The sequence below is a fragment of the Thalassophryne amazonica genome, chromosome 8 (genome assembly GCF_902500255.1).
Source record: "Thalassophryne amazonica chromosome 8, fThaAma1.1, whole genome shotgun sequence".
In the NCBI taxonomy this organism is placed as follows: domain Eukaryota; kingdom Metazoa; phylum Chordata; class Actinopteri; order Batrachoidiformes; family Batrachoididae; genus Thalassophryne; species Thalassophryne amazonica.
Genome location: NC_047110.1, coordinates 80,030,202 through 80,051,070, shown reverse-complemented (window position 1 = coordinate 80,051,070; position 20,869 = coordinate 80,030,202). Strand labels below are relative to the sequence as shown.

The following is a 20,869-nucleotide window of genomic DNA, read 5'->3' as shown; positions in this document are numbered from 1 at the left end:
TCCGTTCCGTTCACACAGCTCGAAACGCTGCGCGGCCGAGACAGATCCGGTCGGAAGTTGCCGCTTTAATAAAATGACACCTCTTTCCAAACGTTGTAATACAGACAAGAAACTACAATCGACTAAAACGTGTTTTCCTCCCAAAATGAAACGTGCTGTATTTCTTTACAAATTCCTGACGTGAAGTACAGCAGCATAGAGCTCAGCTCAGATATATGGAAAGACATTCATGCCAATAATGTCTGAAAGGAAATGCTTTTGACAAAAACTACAGATTTTGTTTATTCCTATTTATGTCCAGAGATCAAAGATACACCATGTAGAGTTTATTATGTCCAGAGTTTAAGGATCCAGTGACCAGTTTCATAATTATTTACTTTAAGACTCAATAAAATGTTCAATTTCAATTTACTCAGCTTATAAAGTTCCAAATCACAAAAAAAACCCAAAACAAATACATCACAATTGTATGTGTACAATTGTGATGTATTTGTTTTAGTATATTTAGTCATGGACATGATGAATATTGTTACCTGCTGGACTGTTTCTAATTTTGCTTGGTATCAATGGAAAATGTCTTCTGTGAACTGTCTGTATCTCAATATTATTAAGAATATATGCAGTCATATTTTTATTGATTTTATCACTGAAAAAACATATATAGATTCAGGTATAATTGAAAGATTTTGGCAATAAATGTGATCCTGTTTACAGTCAATTTTTGTTATAGTGTTTTTTTTTTTGTTTTTTGGGGGGGTTTTTTTTTTTTTTTTTTGGACATCATATTTATACAAATAAGTGTTCACCATGAAGTATAATAAATATATTAAAAGAAGTGTGACAGTGTATGTTGCACACGAATAAAAGAATGAAGATTATTGAATAACAAGACGCGTACGATTTATTTTATCGTTGGGCAAAAATGCATCTGTCAGATTTTCATTCTGGATCCAGCCCTGATCACCTCCAAAATGTTTGAAGGGGGTAAAAATGCAAACCGATCTTCTTATTTATTTTTTTAAAACGTCAAAAGTTTAAGCAGTTTCCCTTAACGCGGGGAAAAACACAAAAGTCTCTTCGGTTTGGGCAAAGGGAGAGAGAGAGAGAGGGAAAGAAGTCCAAGGTAGAAGAGGCACAAAGATCACCACTTTGTGAAGAATAAAAGTTAAACAGGTGCACTGGAAAATGTGTTTACCCCAAATCACACTTGCAAATTAGTCCATATTCCCCCCACAAAAATTCTCTGCTGCTTTTCTGCTTCATTCACAGGAGAGAACGGAGACAGGCGCGCATTTTTTATCCACTGATATTTTTTTTTTTTTTTTTTTTTTTTTGCGTGATGAGCGTGCGTGGAACGGTGATGCTGTGTAAAAAGAGATAATCTGCTTTGGTAATCTAATATAGTAAATATCTACCTAAAATTAAGCATAGATAAGACCAAAAAGATTTCAGAATGTGGCATTTCACAACGAGACTTTAAAAAAAAAATCTCCTTCTCTTTAACCACTGACAGGATGGCAGAATCTCTGTGTTTTTCTGAGTGAAAACAGAAGTTTGACAGGGATGTGTTCTGGATCCAACACTGTTTAGTGCTTTCATGTACTAGGTGTTGGGTAGGATTGTGTAAACCAGCGCCTTAGGTACCTTTAGTGTAAATGTTTAGCTGTAATTCACTGCATTTACTTGTGTGAAATGCCTTGAAGCAACTCTGTTGTGATTTGGCACTAGATAAATGAAAATAAATTGAAATTCAAACAAAAATATAACATTTAGCATTTAGGAGCTATGGCAATATATATATATATATATATATATACATACACACACACAGTTGTGTTCAAAATAATAGCAGTGTGTTTAAAAAAATGAGTAAAGCTCAAAATCCTTATAATAGCTTTTATTTCCGTGCATGCCAGTGCATTGGGAACACTGCACATTTCTATTCCAAATCAAAACATGAAGAAAAATTGATCAAGTTTGTTACTTTACAGAAAGTGAAGAAAAAGAAATATTAGGCTGTAGCAGTGTCTGGATTTTTCTTTGTGTGAAAAAGCAGGTGTCAGACAGGTGGCCTTTATTTAAGGATGAAAGCAGCAAATGTACATACTGGTTGTAGTGCATTTCTCTCTGAAAAATGGGTTGTTCTAGACATTATTCAGAAGAATAGCATGCTTTGATTAAAAGTTGATTGGAGAGGGGAAACATTTAAAGAAGTGCAGAAAATAGGCTGCTTAGCTAAAATGGCCTGAAATGCTTTTAAAATGGCAACTAAAACCAGAAAGACATGGAAGAAAATGGAAAACCACAATTTTAATGGACTGAAGAACAGCCAGAATGGCAAAGACTCGGCCAATGATCAGCTCCACACATTCAAGTCAGAGTTCAATCTTTGTCTTATCAGACCAGAGAGTTTTGTTTCACATGGTCTGAGAGTCCTCCAGGTGCCTTTTGGCAAATTCTGGTCAGCCTGCCATGTATCTTTTACACATTGGAAAGGAAAGGTTCTCCTCTCTCCACAGAGGAATGCTGGCGGGTTCTTGGTCACCTCCCTGACTAAGGCCCTTCTCCCCCATTCGCTCAGTTTAGACGGGTGGCCAGCTCTTGGAGGAGTCCACCATTTATAGATGATGGAGGCCACTGAGCTCATTGGGACCTTCAAAGCAGCAGAAATGTTTCTGTACCCTCCCCCAAATTTGTGCCTCGAGGCAGTCCTGTCTCAGAGGTGCTGGACCTCAACCAGACCCCATAACATCTACGTGCAGACATCCTGTATTCAAGAAGCATAGGCTTTCAAAATTGTTTACTACTCTGAACCACGCCTGGATTATGTGGGATTCAAGTTATAAGAAAACTGGCATGCTCGGAGGTCACTTAAATGTGCGCAGTATGGTATCAAAACGCGAACAATTAGAATATTTAATGTGTGATTCAAATCTTGATTTTTTTTTTTTTTTTGGTTTATCAGAAACATGGCTTACTAGTGCCTCGCCAGATTCAGCGGTACTGATACCAGGCTATAATATTTTTAGAAAAGACAGAGATCAAGGAAAAGGGGGTGGGGTACTGCTATATGTCAGGAGTAAATTTAAATGTAATCAAATGCTATGGCGTAATAAGATTACACTAGAATGCATTGGTGTAGTCACTGACTGTAATCTGTCTCTACCGTAAACCGTCTTCCACAAATGAGTTTTATGATCAATTGCGGGATTTACTTAAAACGTGATCATAAAAAAGAAATTATCATATTAGGAGACTTCAGTGTAAATTGGGATAACAAAAAAGACAGGAAAAATCTGAAATTAATTATTGATCAATTTCATTTTACACATTTAATTGAGAATCCGACCAGAATTACAAATCGTTCAGAATCCCGAATTGACTTGCTTTTCTCAAATAGGCCTGAAAGGATCACTAAAACATATAATTTATTGACTGGTCTCTCAGACCATAATGTTATTCTTTGTACAAGAAAATTAACTAAGCAACGTTTTGAGCATTCATACTCCAATCATGTTAGGAAACAAATGTCTAAAGTTATACCAAAGAATCAACAACAAAACTTGGGAAAAGCATTAAAGGATCTCACTTGGGAAAGTGTAACCTCATGTGACAGTATTGAAATATGCTCTGATATATTTCTTAACAAAATTCAAAATGTATGTAGTTCTTTTACAAAAAACATGAATTATAGGAAGAAAAAAAATCTTACTCTGTCCCATGGGTAGATTCAAATTGTATAAATTTAATGAGAAAAAAAAAAAGAGACCAGTTATTGAAAAACTCAATAAAATCCAGGTTGACAACAGACAGACAGAAATTTACTTCAGTGCGAAATAGAGTAATATCAGAAATGCGAAGAGCAAAAGCAATTTTTTTTTATCACAATAATGCAAAACGCAAACGGAAATGGAAAACAAATATGGCAGAATATTAACAAACTTTTAGTGAGGCAGAAAAAGAAAGATGCAAATGATTTGGAATTGAAAATTAATAACCAGCTTGTGAATGATCCTATGATCTTAGCAAAAGAGCTGAATTTATCATTTCTATGCTCTGTTGAAGAGATGGCAGCAAGTTTCACATCGCCTGAAATAACCTACAATATTCCAGTACACAGTCAAACGTTTAATATAGAACTAATATCAGAGGTTGAAACTTTAAAGATTATAAATGCCATGAAGGAGTCCAAAGCTAAAGACCATCATGGCTTTGATGTTGGATTCCTAAAAACACATAAAATGGCTCTAGTACATCCAGTTATGCATTTAAGAAATTTGTCAGTTGAGCATTCCATTGTACCACAGATATGGAAGATGGCCACAGTTACCCCAATTTTTAAGGGGGGTGACAAAAATAATATTATTAACTACAGACCGATTAGCATACTGTCAGTCTTTTCTAAAGTCCTTGAAAAGTGGGTTGCCAAGCAATTGATTCAACATCTACAAAGTGGCCAAACTACTCTGCATCCCATGCAATTTGGTTTTCGTACCTACCATTCAACTGAGACTGCTATAACAATGTTCATGGAAAAAGTGAAAAGTCTTTTGGATAAAAACAATTGTGTAGGAGCAGTTTTCTTAGATTTGCGTAAAGCATTTGATCTAGTGAATCATATTTTATTATTAAAGATGCAATCTTTTAATTTTTCTGAGCATGCCATAAAATGGATGGCATCTTATTTATCAAATAGAAAACAAGCCACCATGGTAAATGGTATTAAATCCCCCTACTTAGATTGTGCACTAGGAGTCCCCCAAGGATCTATTTTGGGGCCCATTTTATTTTCATTATTCATTAATGACCTACCAAGTGTTTGTGAAGATGTGGACATACACCTTTACGCTGATGATGCGGTAATCTACACAAGTGCAAGATCACCTGAGGCAGCAGCTCAAACTCTTACATCAGCCCTAAAGTATATTTCAAATTGGCTTAACGGATCATGTCTGAAATTAAACATACAGAAAACTGTCTGTATGTATTTTTCAAAAAAGGCTTCCAATATAGAGCACTCCAATGTGTACATCGGAGATGATGAACTGCAGTTAGTTAAAGAATTCAAATATTTAGGAGTGTTGCTGGACTCGACACTCTCCTTTAAAAATCATATTAAAATGATAACTAAAATAATCAAATACAATGTGTTTAACTTCAACCAAATAAGGAGGTCAATAACAGATCAAGCGGCTATGATGTTCTTGCACTGTATGATTTTTTTTTTTTTTTTTTTTTTTTTTTTTTCCCCTCTCATGTAGGTTACAGCATAACCAGCTGGTCTCTCACAGGTGTGACAATTTTAAAACCGATTGAAAGGCTTTATAAAAGAGCACTGAAAATTTTAGATAAAAGACCATTTTCATATCATCACTGCAAAATTTTAACAAAGTATAATTTATTTAGTTTTGAAAATTTTATAAAATTTAAAAATGTTTGTCTAATATATAAGATTTTACATGGGTTGGCTCCTCCACCTCTTACAAACTATATTAAATATAGAACAGTTGGTCCGAGGGTCACCAGGGCAATGAGTAGAGGGGGCTGTGAAGTGTCTGTGCGAAAAACAGGTTTTGCACAAAATGTTCTGTCCTACAAAGGCAGTGCCCAATGGAACGCTTTGCCAACTACAGTGAGAGAGGCTCTGTTGTGTGGGCTGCCCGAAGAGGAGGTACTGCTGGCTCACCACCAGAGGGCGCCCTGCCTGTTGTCGGGTTTCAGGCACCAGAGGGTGCAGTCGCCTCGCAGGAGCACCAGGAGCACCTGAGCTGACAGCTGTCAGTCATCATCCATCATCACATCACATCCATAAAAACCTGGGAGAGACACTGTTAGGCTCTCAGTTGTCCAGGTGGTTTCCATAGTAGAGAAGCTTGAATCTTCAACTGGACTGGGTTGCTTGACGCGAGGATGTTTCACTTCAAATCGCAGAAGCTTCCTCAACTAAAATTCTTGCTCTGGTGGTCTGACTTCTGTCTTGACTCTTGTAGAGAAGAATAATCAAGAAGTCACAAAAGCTGGAGTTTTAAACCTAAGTTTTTTTTTAAAAGTTTTTTTAAGTTTTAAACCTAACCAGACCCCTTGAGGTCTGGTTAGGTAACCAGACCCCAGACCCCTTTATCCCCTGTTTACAATGGGGTACTCAGGTCAAAGCAGTTTCAGTCTTTTGTTCCTGGTAATGAGTCATTCACGTCATCAGCAGAGTCGTCAAGGGGGCCATCAGGAGAGGGTCCGTCCCATCATCAGGAGGGACAGCTGCCCTGTCATTAGGAGGGTGCTAACTAGAGCACAATAGGTGCTAATTAGAGCTATTGTTTAGTCACTAGCCTATAGCAGTCTGCCTCTCGGTAGGAGGGGTCTGGTTAGGTTTAAAACTCCAGCTTTTGTGACTTCTTGATTATTCTTCTCTACAAGAGTCAAGACAGAAGTCAGACCACCAGAGCAAGAATTTTAGCTGAGGAAGCTTCTGCGATTTGAAGCGAAACGTCCTCGCGTCAAGCAACCCAGTCCAGTCGAAGATTCAAGCTTCTCTACCTGGGAGAGACACCATAACTCTGCCGAGTTATCAGCTTACCCGTCAGGTAAACCGACTCAGCCGTACGCACATGTTTTTGCAGCAGAGCTTTGTGCAGTTGTTAACCTTTTTGTACACTTGCAGCTTGTAGCCGAGTTTGTGAAAGTTGGAAGGAGTTGGCATACCCACTCCTCACTCCAGACTTGTTAAGTGTTACATAAGGCACTGCACGTACTCTGTGTTCCCGTGTTTGGGGGTGGAGGTTTTTCCCTCAGGAAGGAACTGTACTTTTGCTGACTGTTTGCTGGGTGTACACACACCCATCTTTAACCTGTTTCTGTTCCTGCCAGCAGTACCAGATCTGACAGCTGGAAGCAGTGGCCACCTGGGGACTCAGGACTTGGCGGCTCCGGTGTGTTGCAGGTCTCCGTTGGCGGTGGAACCTCGTGGGTCCTGGCTCTTCTCTGGATAGGCGTCTCCTACCCTCGGGCCTGCCCACGTGTCATCTTTTGTGTAGAGTGATTGACAGACTAAAAGCATATTTGGTTGTTGTGCACATTTGCAGAATAAATTATTTATTCTGACTTCCTATTGGCCGTTCATTTACGCCCCCTGTCGTGGGTCCGTGTACTTCACTTTCCCAACAGGATAACTCGGCCACGTCATGGACTCCGAGGGGCGTTTACCACCGTTTGAACCACCAATGGAAATGCAAGGTGCGCAGGCTCCACCAGGAGGTGAGTTGGGTGAGCTGCAGCACATTGTCACCAACTTAATGGCTCGGTTGGATCTGTTAACCAAGCAGGATATTCACCTCACCCGCAGGATGGAGGCTCTCACCGCTCAGGTAGAGGCACGCGCGTCAGACGTGGCTGCAGCCACCCCTCCTGCAGGCCTGTTGCTTAATAATGATGATCCAGTGGTACTTCAAAGGTCTCCCCCCCCCCTTCTCCCGAAGCTTACATTAGCTCCCCGGAACCGTACGGGGGTTGTGTCGAAACATGCGCGGACTTTCTGATGCAGTGCGTGCTCATTTTTTCACAACGCCCCGTGATGTACGCGTCAGACCACAGCCGGGTGGCTTTTGTGATTAATTTGCTTTGAGGCAAGGCACGCACCTGGGCTACGGCGCTCTAGGAGCAGAACTCACGGCTCCTGTCGACTTACACTGAGTTTATCAGGGAGTTTCAACAGGTGTTTGATCATCCTTACAGAGGCGAATCCGCTTCTAATGTGTTACTGTCAATCCGACAGGGGCGCCGGAGTATTCAGTCGACTTCCGCAGCGAGAGCCGGCTGGAATTCGGTAGCGGCCCGCGCCGCCTTTATAAGGGGGCTGTCTCCGGCCCTAAAGGAGCACCTGGTGGCGAAGGATCAGCCGCGGGATTTAGACGGGCTTAACGACCTGGTTATACGGTTAGACAACCGATTAGAAGAACGTCGACGGGAGCGAGACGAGGGGCGTGGCTGGGCACGCGCCGCCCCTCTCCCTTCCGGGTCCAAAGCAGCGCCGTCCTTCCCCCGCTCCAAAGCCAGAGCATTCCGCGTGACAACAGCCCCCCCTACTGATGATGTTAGGGAAACGAGCAGGGCTAAAATGAGATTGAATGACAGACAAAGGAGGCTGGCACATGGAAAGTGTTTTTACTGCGGCTCGAGTGAGCATAAGCAGAAAAACTGCCCCAAGCGGTCAAAACGACAACGCTCGCCCTTAGAGACTGGGCTAAGGGTGAGCCATAATACTCACGAGGGAAAACCACATAAATCCACACGAGTAGTCACAACCCTCTGTGGGGATTTAACCCTTCATGCCCCAGCACTAATCGACACGGGGTCAGAGGGGAATCTACTGGATAGTAGATGGGTGAAGGAGGTGGGGCTCCCTCTAGTGGCCCTTCCTTCACCTTTGAAGGTACGGGCACTAGATGGCACCCTTCTTCCAATAATAACACACCAGACACAGCCCTTAACACTGGTTGTATCTGGAAATCACAGGGAGGAGATTGTGTTTTTTTTAACACCATCTACCTCCAGAATTATTTTGGGTTATCCATGGATGATTAAGTACAATCCCCGGATCGATTGGCCGACTGGGGTTGTGGCTCAATGGAGCGAAACCTGCCACCGGGAGTGTTTAAGATCCTCGGTCCCACCCAGTGAAACTGCTCCGAGTCCGAGTTCCCCCCAATCTTACGGCGGTACCGGCTGAGTACCATGATCTTGCTGACGTTTTCAGCAAAGATCTGGCACTCATGCTTCCCCCGCACCGACCGTATGATTGTGCCACTGATTTGGTTCCGGGCGCTGAGTATCCGTCCAGTAGACTGTACAATCTCTCTCGTCCTGAGCGCGAATCAATGGAGACCTACATCCAGGACTCTTTAGCTGCCGGGTTGATCCGGAACTCTTCCTCCCCATTAGGTGCTGGTTTCTTTTTTGTGGGCAAAAAGGACGGCGGACTCCGTCCATGCATTGATTATAGAGGCCTGAACGAGATTACGGTTCGCAACCAATACCCGTTGCCTCTATTGGATTCAGTGTTCACGCCCCTGCATGGAGCCAAAATATTCACTAAACTGGATCTTAGGAATGCTTATCACCTGGTTCGGCTCCGGAAGGAGAACGTTCCAAGCGTTGGTAAATGACGTCTTGTGGGACTTCCTGCATCGGTTCGTCTTCGTATACCTGGATGATATCCTCATCTTCTCCCCGGATCCTGAGACCCATGTTAAGCATGTACGAGTACGTCATGTCCTGCAGCAGTTATTGGAGAACCGGCTGTTTGTGAAGGGTGAGAACTGCGAGTTCCACCGTACTTCTTTCTCCTTCCTGGGGTTCATCATCTCCTCCAACTCTGTCGCACCAGATCCGGCCAAGGTAGCGGCGGTGAGAGATTGGCCCCAACCGGTAAGCCGTAGGAAGCTGCAACAGTTCCTCGGCTTCGCAAATTTCTATAGGAGGTTCATCAAGGGCTATAGTCAGGTTGTTGGTCCCCTTACAGCCCTGACCTCCCCAAAAGTCCCCTTCACCTGATCAGATCGGTGCAAAGCCGCGTTTAGGGAGTTGAAACGCCAGTTCTCGACTGCGCCAGTTCTGGTGCAGCCCGATCCTAACTGCCAGTTTGTTGTTGAAGTGGATGCCTCTGACTCAGGGACAGGAGCCGTGCTGTCCCAGAGCAGGGAGTCCGACAAGGTTCTCCACCCTTGTGCCTATTTTTCTCGCAGGTTGACCCCGGCAGAGCGGAACTATGACGTCGGCAATCGGGAGCTCCTGGCAGTGAAAGAGACCCTGGAGGAGTGGAGACATCTGTTGGAGGGAGCTGCGGTTCCATTCACAGTCTTCACTGACCATCAGAACCTGGAGTACATTTGGACCACTAAGTGTCTGAACCCCAGGCAAGCCCGTTGGTCACTGTTTTTTGGATGTTTTGACTTCCAGATTACCTACCGCCCTGGGACTAAGAACCAGAGGTCTGACGCGCTGTCCCACGTACATGAAGAGGAGGTCAAAACAGAGCTGTCGGATCCACCAGACACCATCTTACCGGAGTCCGCTATCGTCGCCACCCTCATATGGGACGTGGAGAACGTCGTCAGGGAGGCCCTGACGCGTCACCCGGACCCCGGCGGTGGACCAGCTAACCGTCTGTACGTCCCACCAGCTGCAAGAGCTGCAGTCTTGGACTTCTGTCACGGTTCCAAGCTCTCCTGCCATCTAGGGGTGCGAAGAACCGTGGCTGTGGTCCGGCAGCGATTCTGGTGGGCGTCGATGGAGACCGATGTCCGGGAGTCTGTCCGGGCCTGTACCACCTGCGCCAGGGGCAAGGCGGTGCACCAATCCGAGAAAGGACTCCTCCAGCCGTTGCCAGTGCCTTGACGCCCCTGGTCACACATAGGCCTGGACTTTGTCACGGGCCTCCCTGCGTCCCAGGGAATGACTACCATCTTGATAGTGGACCGGTTCTCCAAGGCGGCCCACTTCGTGACCCTCCCGAAGCTCTCAACGGCCCAGGAGACTGCAGACCTCCTGGTCCACCACGTCGTGCGTCTGCATGGTATCCCAACTGACATCGTCTCGGATCGTGGTCCCCAGTTCTCCTCGCAAGTCTGGAGGAGTTTCTGTAGGGAACTGGGGGCCACCGCAAGCCTGTCGTCCGGGTACCACCCCCAGACCAACGGAGAAGCAGAGCGGGCTAACCAAGATCTGGAGCAGGCCCTATGGTGTGTGACCTCCGCACACCTGACGGCCTGGAGTCAACATCTGGCCTGGATCGAGTACGCCCACAACAGCCAGATCTCGTCGGCGACCGGCCTCTCCCCGTTCGAGGTATGTTTTGGGTACCAGCCCCCATTGTTCCTGGCTGTGGAGGGAGAGGTCGAGGTCCCCTCGGTCCAGGCCCACCTCAGGAGATGCCGTCGGGTGTGGCGGACAGCCCGCTCTGCTCTCTTGACAGCCCGGACGAGGGCGAAGACCCATGCAGACCGCGGACGAGCCCCGGCCCCCGCTTACCAGCTCGGGCAGGAGGTCTGGCTTTCCACCAGGAATATCCCTCTGAACACAGACTCACCAAAACTGACTGATCGATACATCGGAGCGTTTCCCATCATAATAGTCATCAGTCCAGCCGCAGTGAAGCTCAAACTCCCAGCTTCACTGCGGATTCACCCCTTGTTTCACGTCTCAAAAATCAAGCCATACCACACATCCGACCTCTGCACCCCCGGACCAGCGCCGCCTCCTGCCCACATCATCGACGGCGAGCCAGCATGGACAGTGCAGAGACTCCTTGATGTTCGCCGGAGGGGTCGGGGTTACCAGTATCTGGTGGATTGGGAGGGGTACGGACCCGAAGAGCGCTCCTGGGTGAAGAGCAGCTTCATCCTGGATCCGGCCCTCCTGGCCGACTTCTACTAGCGACACCCCGACAAGCCTGGTCGGGCGCCAGGAGGCGCCCGTTGAGGGGGGGTCCTGTTGTGTGGGCCGCCCGAAAAGGAGGTATTGCTGGCTCACCACCAGAGGGCGCCCTGCCTGTTGTAGGGTTTCAGGCACCAGAGGGGGCAGTCGCCTCGCAGGAGCACCAGGAGCACCTGAGCTGACAGTTGTCAGTCATCATCACATCACATCCATAAAAACCTGGGAGAGACACCATAACTCTGCCGAGTTATCAGCTTACCCGTCAGGTAAACCGACTCAGCTGTTCTGTGCTATATGCACACGTTTTTGCAGCAGAGCTTTTTGCAGTCGTTAACCTTTTTGTACATTTGCAGCTTGTAGCCGAGTTTGTGAAAGTTGGAAGGAGTTGGCGTACCCACTCCTCACTTCAGACTTTGATTAAGTGATTCATAAGGCACTGCACGTACTCTGAGTTCCTGTGTTTGGAGGTGGAAGTTTTTCCCTCAGGAAGGAACTGTACTTTTGCTGACTGTTTGCTGGGTGTACACACACCCACCGTAACCTGTTTGTTTTCCCTGCCAGCAGTACCGGATCTGACAGCTGGAAGCAGTGGCCACCTGGGGACTCGGGACTTGACGGCTCCGGTGTGTTGCAGGTCTCCGTAGGCGGTGGAACCTCGTGGGTTCCGGCTCTTCTCTGGATAGGCATCTCCTACTCTCGGGCCTGCCCACGCGTCATCTTTTGTGTAGAGTGATTGACAGACTAAAAGCATATTTGGTTGTTGTGCACATTTGCAGAATAAATTATTTATTCGGACTTCCTATTGGCCATTTATTTACACCCCCTGTCGTGGGTCCGTGTACTTCACTTTCCTAACAGGCTCCAAGCCTTAAAGCCTTCAAAAGTCACTTAAAGGAGTGGTTCAAATCAAATCAAAAATGTGAGCATTATGAACTCAATTGTAGAAACTAAGAAGAACTGTAGGGAATGTGCAATGCACTACAGCACTTTATAAATTATTGTTTTTAAAGTAGACCTGCATTGAAATAAATGTGGTCAGATTTCAGAAAGAAATAGCTGATATGTATTTATAAGACCCTTGTGAATGCAGTAAAGTAAATCTGTAAGCCCAAATTTGTAATTCAGCGGAGAAATCTTCAATTAAAAATGACAAATTTGCAGCTAAAATTTAGCCCTCTGTGAAAACAGTTTGTACAGCCGTATCATTTCCATGACGTCAGGGACAAGACGACGCGTTCCCGCCTTCAGTCCGATCCTGCATTGAAATTGATTTTATCTGTTAGTAATGTTACTTATACACGGCCTGGTTTCAACATCCAAAAGTAAGCTGCAATGAATGTGAGATACAGATCTGTGTGCTCAGATCAGCAACGACATCGACAGCGGGCGCCGTTCGTCCTCTCCCGCTCTCTGCCTCCGCTGCGCTTATTAAGTCTGCGGGCTCGTTAACCGCCGACACGGGCCACTCACACCGCCCGTGTCTGCTTTGCAGCCGGTGTTGTGCTAGATTCAGCGCGCACAACACCGGCATCACCTCTCTGTCTACTGAATGGAGCTGCAGCACACTTGGCACAAGTCCTGAGATTACGCTCGCTGTTTTAATGCGAAGCGGCCGGTACACCTGTTGCTGCAAGGACAGACTTCTTGCGGCAAAATCCACAGCACTGCACGTCTCGGCAATCGGAGCCCCAGAGCTCCATGAACGCTGAGAGACGTTTACATATTTTTAATGACTGGGATTCTTTGCGGGTCTCGCCTCTATATCCCACGATGGTACCGGAGGCGAAAGACAGTAGATTTTCATTGCGACACCACTCAATCAAACGGGCGTATGAAAAAGTCCCCCAAAATAATTTTCAAGCACAAATAAAAGAAATGTGTACTCACCAAACGTGCCGCAAGACAATATAAAGTTTTAAAAAAGTAGATCCTTCCGTATAAGACAAGAAAAAGGTGCAGATGCAAACTGACGTAAATCCACAAATTACAATTGGCGCAGTGCATGCTGGGAGAAGGTCTTGTCCGTGACGTCTCGGCAGCATCCATGATGAGAGGGACAATTTGCGGAGGGCTAAATGTTAGCTGTAAATTTGTCATTTTCAAATGAAGACTTCGCCGTTGAATGACAGATCTGGGCTTGCAGATTTACTTTACTACATTCAGAAGGATCTTGTGTAAATGTAAGTCATTTTTTGTTCAAAAAATCTGACTGCATTTTTTTCAGTGCAGGTCTCCTTTAAAGTTATGATTTTTAAAATATATAAATGTATGAAATTAGACTTGCAGTTTTAATTAACTTATTCTGATTGAATTGTACATATAGTTGTTTTTTTTTTTTTAAACTGTGTGTCCTCCTTTGACTGAATTTGTGTAAGATAACCTTCATGCTCAGATCATGTCAGTGTCCTTTTGTTTCTTGTTTTTTGTCTAGTCATTGTCTTGTTGTTTTAGTTGGTGACCCCTATGTAATGTAGTCTGTTGTATTGTAAGCTCCTGTGATGTTTGTGTGTTTTTACTGTAAATTGTTTAATTCTTATAGTGTTTCAGGGACTACAGATGGAATTTAGCCCATGGCTATAATCTGACATATTTACACTTTGTGTTCATTAATATGTGTTGTCCCTTTTAAATAAATAAATGAGACAGACAATTCCTTTGACTTGATTGGTGCTCTGACATACACTGTCACCTGTGGGACCTTCTATGTAGACAGGTGTGTTCCTTTCCACATCATGTCCAATCAATTGAATTTACCCCAGGTGGACTCCAATTAAGCTGCAGAAACATCTCAAGGATGATTAGTGGAAGCAGGATGCACTTGAGCTCAGTTTTGAGCTTCATGGCAAAGGCTGTGAAGACTTATGTGCATGTGATTTCTTAGGGTTTTTATTTTTGATAAATTTGCAACAAAAAAAACAAAACTTTTTCACATTGTCATTATGGGGTACTGTATGTAGAATTTTGTGGGGAAAAAAATTAATTTACTCCATTTTGGAATAAGGCTGTAACATAAAATGTGGAAAAAGTGAAGCACTGTGAATACTTTCCGGATGGACTGTATATGTAACCCTAATTTTCAGAGCCATAACTAATTGAACAACCTAAATATGAGGATTAATTTTAATACAAACCATCACTTTTAATTTTACAACCAGCCTTCTTAAGCCAAATGAACATTTAAAAGTTATTGAAAAAAACAGTCTTTGACTTCATTCACATGATTAAATTGGAAAGACAAATAATGTGATATGGCCAAGTCAGCCAACCTCACAGGAACATATTTCAATTTGAATTAAATCCTTGCTACATATCTTCCCAGTTCCCATTACATTTTGTTATCATCCCAATGTCACAGGTGCATTTATGCATGATGCACTTTGACATGTAAGTGGGACTACATGTTCACCTGTCACATTCTGCCACAACAACCATTTGTAATCAAACAACCTTCATAGTTCTGATGAGATTCAAACTCCAGACTTCTCAGTTATGAGACCAATATTGTACCATGTCATCCAAAAGAGAAGCCCCAATAATGAAACTAGTCAGAAGTTAATTATTTATTTTTTGATAAACCCTGTTTCAGTCGGTCTTCTTTCTGTTCACTGGCTTCCCAGGTGACTCGTCAGATACTTCAGCATTGTGACACCACCATAGGTAGCTTTGTTGTGAAACGTCTCACCTCTCTGTTCACTTGTGTCCACAGATCCCACTATGCCGCTCCACTTTGTCTACAGCCACCAGGATTTTATCACAAATGTGTGTCGGGCTGATGGAAGCAGTTCCTGTGTGGCACCAACGCCAACAAAGTTTGACACAATTCTACAAGCTGGCTGGAAAGACAGAATGGACAGGGGACTTTTTCGCTACCATCTGAGTGATGTGGAGACACGAATCCTGCCAGGCCCGCACAAATTTGTCACCCAGCTGAATGTCAAAAGGGCACAAGAGAAACGAAAGCCTCAGGAGATCCTGAGTGTTCAACAGGAGTTCAATGATAAGCTGTTCAATTTCAACAAAATCAACCCAGAAGAAATCATATTTGAGGCTATGAAGGACGCTGGTTGGAGTCCAGGTGCGCTTGAAAACAGAAAGTTACAACAATCCTGCAGGATGTCTGTTATGGTCAATGTAAGCCCTTTGGAATTTGGGCATTGTCTGTTGGTTCCAGATCTAGAACACTGTTTGCCACAAGTCCTGACAGCTTTTGCCATTCAGGTTGGAATTGAATCTGTGCTCCTGAGCTCCAACCCAGGTTTTCATGTGGGTTTCAACAGTCTTGGAGCATTAGCGTCTGTCAATCACTTGCATTTACATGCTTATTACCTAAACCACGAGCTAAGAATTGAATCTGCACCACTCGCGCCGCTGCTTCCTGAAAAGGGATTTTATCGCTTGACGGACTTTCCCATCGGCTTTATGTTTTACACAGAATCAGACTGTGTGGAGAAAGTTGCCAGGGTTGTTTGTCAAGTCACAGACTTTTTTGTTGCTGGTAATGTGGCTCACAACCTGTTCATGACCCGGGGATGTCCACCTAATGACCGTATGCAGAATGAAATGGAACGCGCCTCGAGGGCTGGTGTGCGTATCGCTGTGTGGCCCAGAAAATCCTGCTTTGGTGGTGAAGAAGAGACTGCGTTCAATATCGCACTGTGTGAACTAGCCGGACACTTACCCTTCAAGAACAAGCAGGACTTTGAGCTCACAAGTGAGGAACATGTAATCAGTATCATTCAGAAGTATCTTCTGCCTGATGCTGAGTTTAGCAGGTTGGAACAGCAGCTCACGTATTTTTTAAGAGGTACATAATGTTCAGATCAAACTGTTTGTGTGACTGTAACATCAACCGTTAATCTGTATTCAGGCCCGTAAGTAGTTGGACACTTAGAAATTTGTAGTTTTGCTTCTACACCACCTCAAAGGAGTTAAAGAGAAACAGGCAAAATGTGTTTGTAATGTTGAATTTGAACTTTAATTCCAGTGATTTAACATAAATATCACTTTAGCCATTTAGGAATTACAACCATTTTTATACACTGTCCATCCATTATCAGAGGCTGTAAGTAATCTGACAAATTAGCTACAAGGATTATTAAGGTGACTATAAAAGTTACAAATTCATCAGTAGTTAATGCAGTGTTTTTGTTAAACCTCTTCAGCTGAAGTTGAAAGTCTACACTAGAAGCACATCCTGATTCTTTCATTTCAGCTTCATTGTTGCAGTGCACAGAAGTAGAATTAACAAAAATGTCACTGCCCAAATACTTATGGTCTGACTGTCATTACACTGTGGGAAAAAGCGCACACAGATGCAAAGAACACACTTGCCATTTATCCCATGATCATACTTCTTTCTGTTTACTATCTTAAAAAGTAAAAACCTTCCATCACATATTGGCATCAAAAAGACACTTAAAATTAGTTTTCTCCCATTCACTTCTTTCTTCATGAAGCACTTTTAGACAACACACTGCAAAAACTGATATCTAAGAAAGTAAAAAAAGACTTATTTTAAGAAAATTTGACTTAATTTTTGCCTGAATAGAAAAATAATCTTGCAGAGCATTTTTTACATAAAGAAAAAAATATTGTATTTTGGGAAAATGTGTCTCACTTTTTCTTCAGTTTTTCCAGCTGATATCAAGCTGTATTTAACCAGTAACAAGGAAAGACAATGGATTTCATATCATCCAAGCAATGGAACAATATTGTTTTCCTTATTTTAAGACAGAGCCTCATCTTAAAATAAGAATTCTGTCTAGTTTTAAGGCACATTTTGATTATTCAGTGCCTTAACATTTAACTGGTTTTGAGAATTCTAACCAAGTAAATTTTTCTTACCCATTGGCAGTTTTTCTTTTTCTTTTTTTTTTCTTTTTTTTTTTGGCTTAATACAAGACAGTTTGTCTAGATTTCGGATATTTGTCTTATTTTCAAAGGGACCATTTTTGCAGTGCACCAGTGTGATGACTGTGAATTCTTGCACATCTTTTCCAACGTCACTGTTAAGTTTGGAATTGCTAAAATCTTTTCACCCAAGCTGATGAAGTTTATAAGAAACAGGGGATCATCAGTACTCATCCTATTCTATTAACCCTGAAGAGCAAATCATCTGCCAGAGTTGCCTCTCCAAGGCAGCAGTGGTCAGCCAAGCGGCAAGAATCACCAGCGAGCTCCGTACTCACTAATGAAGTCAAGACCGTGTAGGGATTTATATGCTCAGCCTTCTAACCTGCTCATTTCTGAATCATGTACTGATCAAGCAAGATATTTACAGTGGTGGTGTGTTCCCTGGAGAAACCGTATTCATAGCACGGCCATTTTAACCTGTGATGCACTGAGTATGGTTGAAAATTAGCAATACGAATTCTGACAGACTTTGTTCCTGCTGGGCCAGTAGGGGAGACCGGTGTTGACCTGACCTCCTGTTAATTTTGCACAAAACACTGAGGTGTGGAGATATTTTATAATTCTTGTGGGTCAGTGTAATTTTTTTGTGGGTTTTGTGTTAAAAGCTTGCAGATTATTTGGAAATCAAACACTTTCTAAAAAGCCAATGATTCAGTCTGTTTTTAGCAGCCTGGAGTAAATATTGTTAAAAATTTCAAATATGTAGTTCTTTATGTATGATGTTAAATCTTTTTACACAGAGTTGTAAAAAGTGTGTGTGTGTGTGTGTGTTTGAAATTTGAAGTTACAAAACATTTGCATGTACAGGCTTTGTTGCCATCTGCTGATGATTGGAATTGAAATTAGTTGAAGGAAATGTTAAAACCCTTTGCTACAAAATTGTTCACAGTTTATAAAACAGTTGAACATAAGTTAACAGTGGTTTTAAAATATAGAGTTTGATCATAAAACTAGAAATTGGAACATTATTTTCTGGAGTAAAAATCACACCTTTTTTCTATATTAGCAGCTTTTTAATTTTGGATTTTTGTGCATTGTTGTAATGTACCTTATATTCATTGGCATTCATTCTTTTATTATTAGCTTATTTTGTTTAGTGCTTTGATTCCTGAGAATGTCCAGTGTAAATGGTTATTAGAATTATTATTAATAATAATAAATGTGATTTTTTTTCCACACCAGAGTACTTATAAGTTGCAGGACCTCCCAATCAGGTTAAAAAAAAACCCAAACACACAACAACAACAACAAAAAACCCTTCAGAAAATTAAGGGTAACAATTTGTGTGGACCTTTCTGAGTAGAATGGAGGTAAAATAAAGATGTCAAAATAACTAACTCAAATGAAATAATTTGGCTACCTAATGACATCAGAATCATTTAAGTTGGTTCAACTGAATTAACCTCGTAGAGAACAAAGCAAATCAAGTATAATAAATCACTTAACTAAAAGTGTTGTTAAACCTGAGTTAGTCTGAAGATAAAAGTCTTCTGATGTGCACTCAGTGGAGAGCCATGCACATTATTACCTTTAAGTTGAGCAGTGCTGTCTTTTTTTTTTTTTTTTTTTGGAGTGTATAGAACCTCCATCAGCATGTGACCCTGTTACAGCTGTAAGTCAGTCATTTAACACTTAGTGTTGTCCTTCATTCGACCACAGCCAACATGATGAGTAATACCAACAAGATGAAGAAGAGGGGTATGTCATTGTGTAGCACTGACAAAGCAGCAGACTGTGTTAGCTTGGATTGAAATACCCTGCAGATATTCTGAATATAACCTGAACAAAATTTACCCTGTAACATGTTATGTTCAAAGCATATGATCCTAGGGTTACTAACCTAGCCTGGAGTAGTCTGAGTTTACTGGTTCAGTGGGTGTGTCAAGTATAAACTTGGGCTCTCACCTCACAGAGGTCCAAACAAGGCGTTTAGACCTTAGTTTTGCTTATAGCAAGGTGGTTTCTACATACACAATCATGTAATCGTGGGACTTTGGGAAAGTTTAACATGAAACTAAACATATTTAACTGTAAAGGGAAAACTTGTTTTGTTTTTTGCATAATGTGAACAGCTGTCTGTTACCATGTTTTGTCTGCTTTTATTTAATTGTCAGAGGGGTAAAGATTAAATGATTGGATTTTTCTCTGTGTTAAGGTAGAATATGATTGTCATTGTGCAGGGAAGAGTTCATTAAACTTTTAGTGGTGATCTGGATTTGCCTCATCTATATATTAAAAGCCAAGTATGCGTGCGTGCGTGTGTATGGCTTCAATCATGGAGAAACGGGGGAGAGCTGACATTTGCTGTTTGGTGTGCTTATGTATTTTGGGTCAAGGATGAACACCGTGAAAACGAAAAGTTGATTGGACTAATAGTTTTGGGAAATTGAGGATATTATGTAACAACAGTGAACAATAGACATTGATAATCAAAATTTCTAGACTCACACTATTCTCACAGGGTGTAGTAAATTATCATCTGTATATTAAAAGCCAATTGGCCTCTGTGTACGTGTTTGTGTGCTTGTAACTTCGATCACAGAGAAACTGGGGAGAGCTGACATTTGCCGTTTGGTATGCTGATGTATTTGGGATCAAGGATGAATGCCATGAAAGCGTAAAGTTGATAGGATTAATATTTTTGGAGAAATTAGGGATAATACCTCACAACAGTGAACAATGGACATTGGTATCACCATTAATCAGTCCATGGTAACCACACAAGCTCGGAACAAAGGAAATATCTCAACCTTGCCAGTTGTAAAACATGACATCAACTTAATGTCCCAAATATTAAATCCAATTATTTGCAAAACATATTTTAATTTCCTGCACTTTCAGGTAATCATCATAGAAACTTTGCATTATTATTACCACCGTTGAAAAATGTCAGCTACCTATTTTCTAAACACTACCCAATCTAGAGCCTGTAGATCCCCATGGGCAACGCACTAGTCAGTTACATAAGAGTAAAGAGAATCTTAATTTCGATACAACGGTGCAAAACTAGACTTGAAGCAAAACTTGAACTTTGTTTTTACCTTGACCACTGTAATTGGTTGCATGAGTCAAACCACTTGCGTAGCTTTCCCATGCCTCTCGGGGCCCAGCAGCAGAGATGCACATTATTTACAGTTAGTGCATCACATGATCATCAGCCGTGCACACACAGGAGATAAGAACATACACCTTTAGACAAAAGAAAAAATTACATATTCCTCCTTATTGTAGAGGATGTGCATGACTACAGCTTTTACAAGCACACTACTGTTCAAATGTTTGGAAGAAAGAGAGTCCTTGTATTTTGATATTAAAATTCCATATTGAAAATGTGTTTTTTATTCATAATATATCAATATCTTTCCACAACTTCAATTTCAATATGAACATCTTATAGTCCTGCTCAAGGTATTCAACAATATATTTAAGTCTATTTATTCAAATATTTTTCTTCTCCCAGATAGAGAGCGTCAGAGAGGAGGAGGCGTGTCCATGTATTTAAACTCCTCTTCAGTCAGCCTCACTTTCA

General features: G+C 42.4%; 1 protein-coding gene across 1 annotated transcript in view; it reads left to right on the top strand.

Moving 5' to 3' along the window:
• gdpgp1 (GDP-D-glucose phosphorylase 1) overlaps positions 1–17,239 on the top strand; it is a 33,840-nt gene extending 16,601 nt beyond the window's left edge. Inside the window, exon 2 of the mRNA XM_034176819.1 lies at positions 15,134–17,239. Coding sequence (XP_034032710.1) covers positions 15,142–16,239 — 1,098 coding nt within the window. The 5' untranslated portion in view covers positions 15,134–15,141 and the 3' untranslated portion in view covers positions 16,240–17,239. The remainder of the gene's footprint in view (positions 1–15,133) is intronic.
• The last annotated feature ends 3,630 nt before the right edge of the window (positions 17,240–20,869 follow it).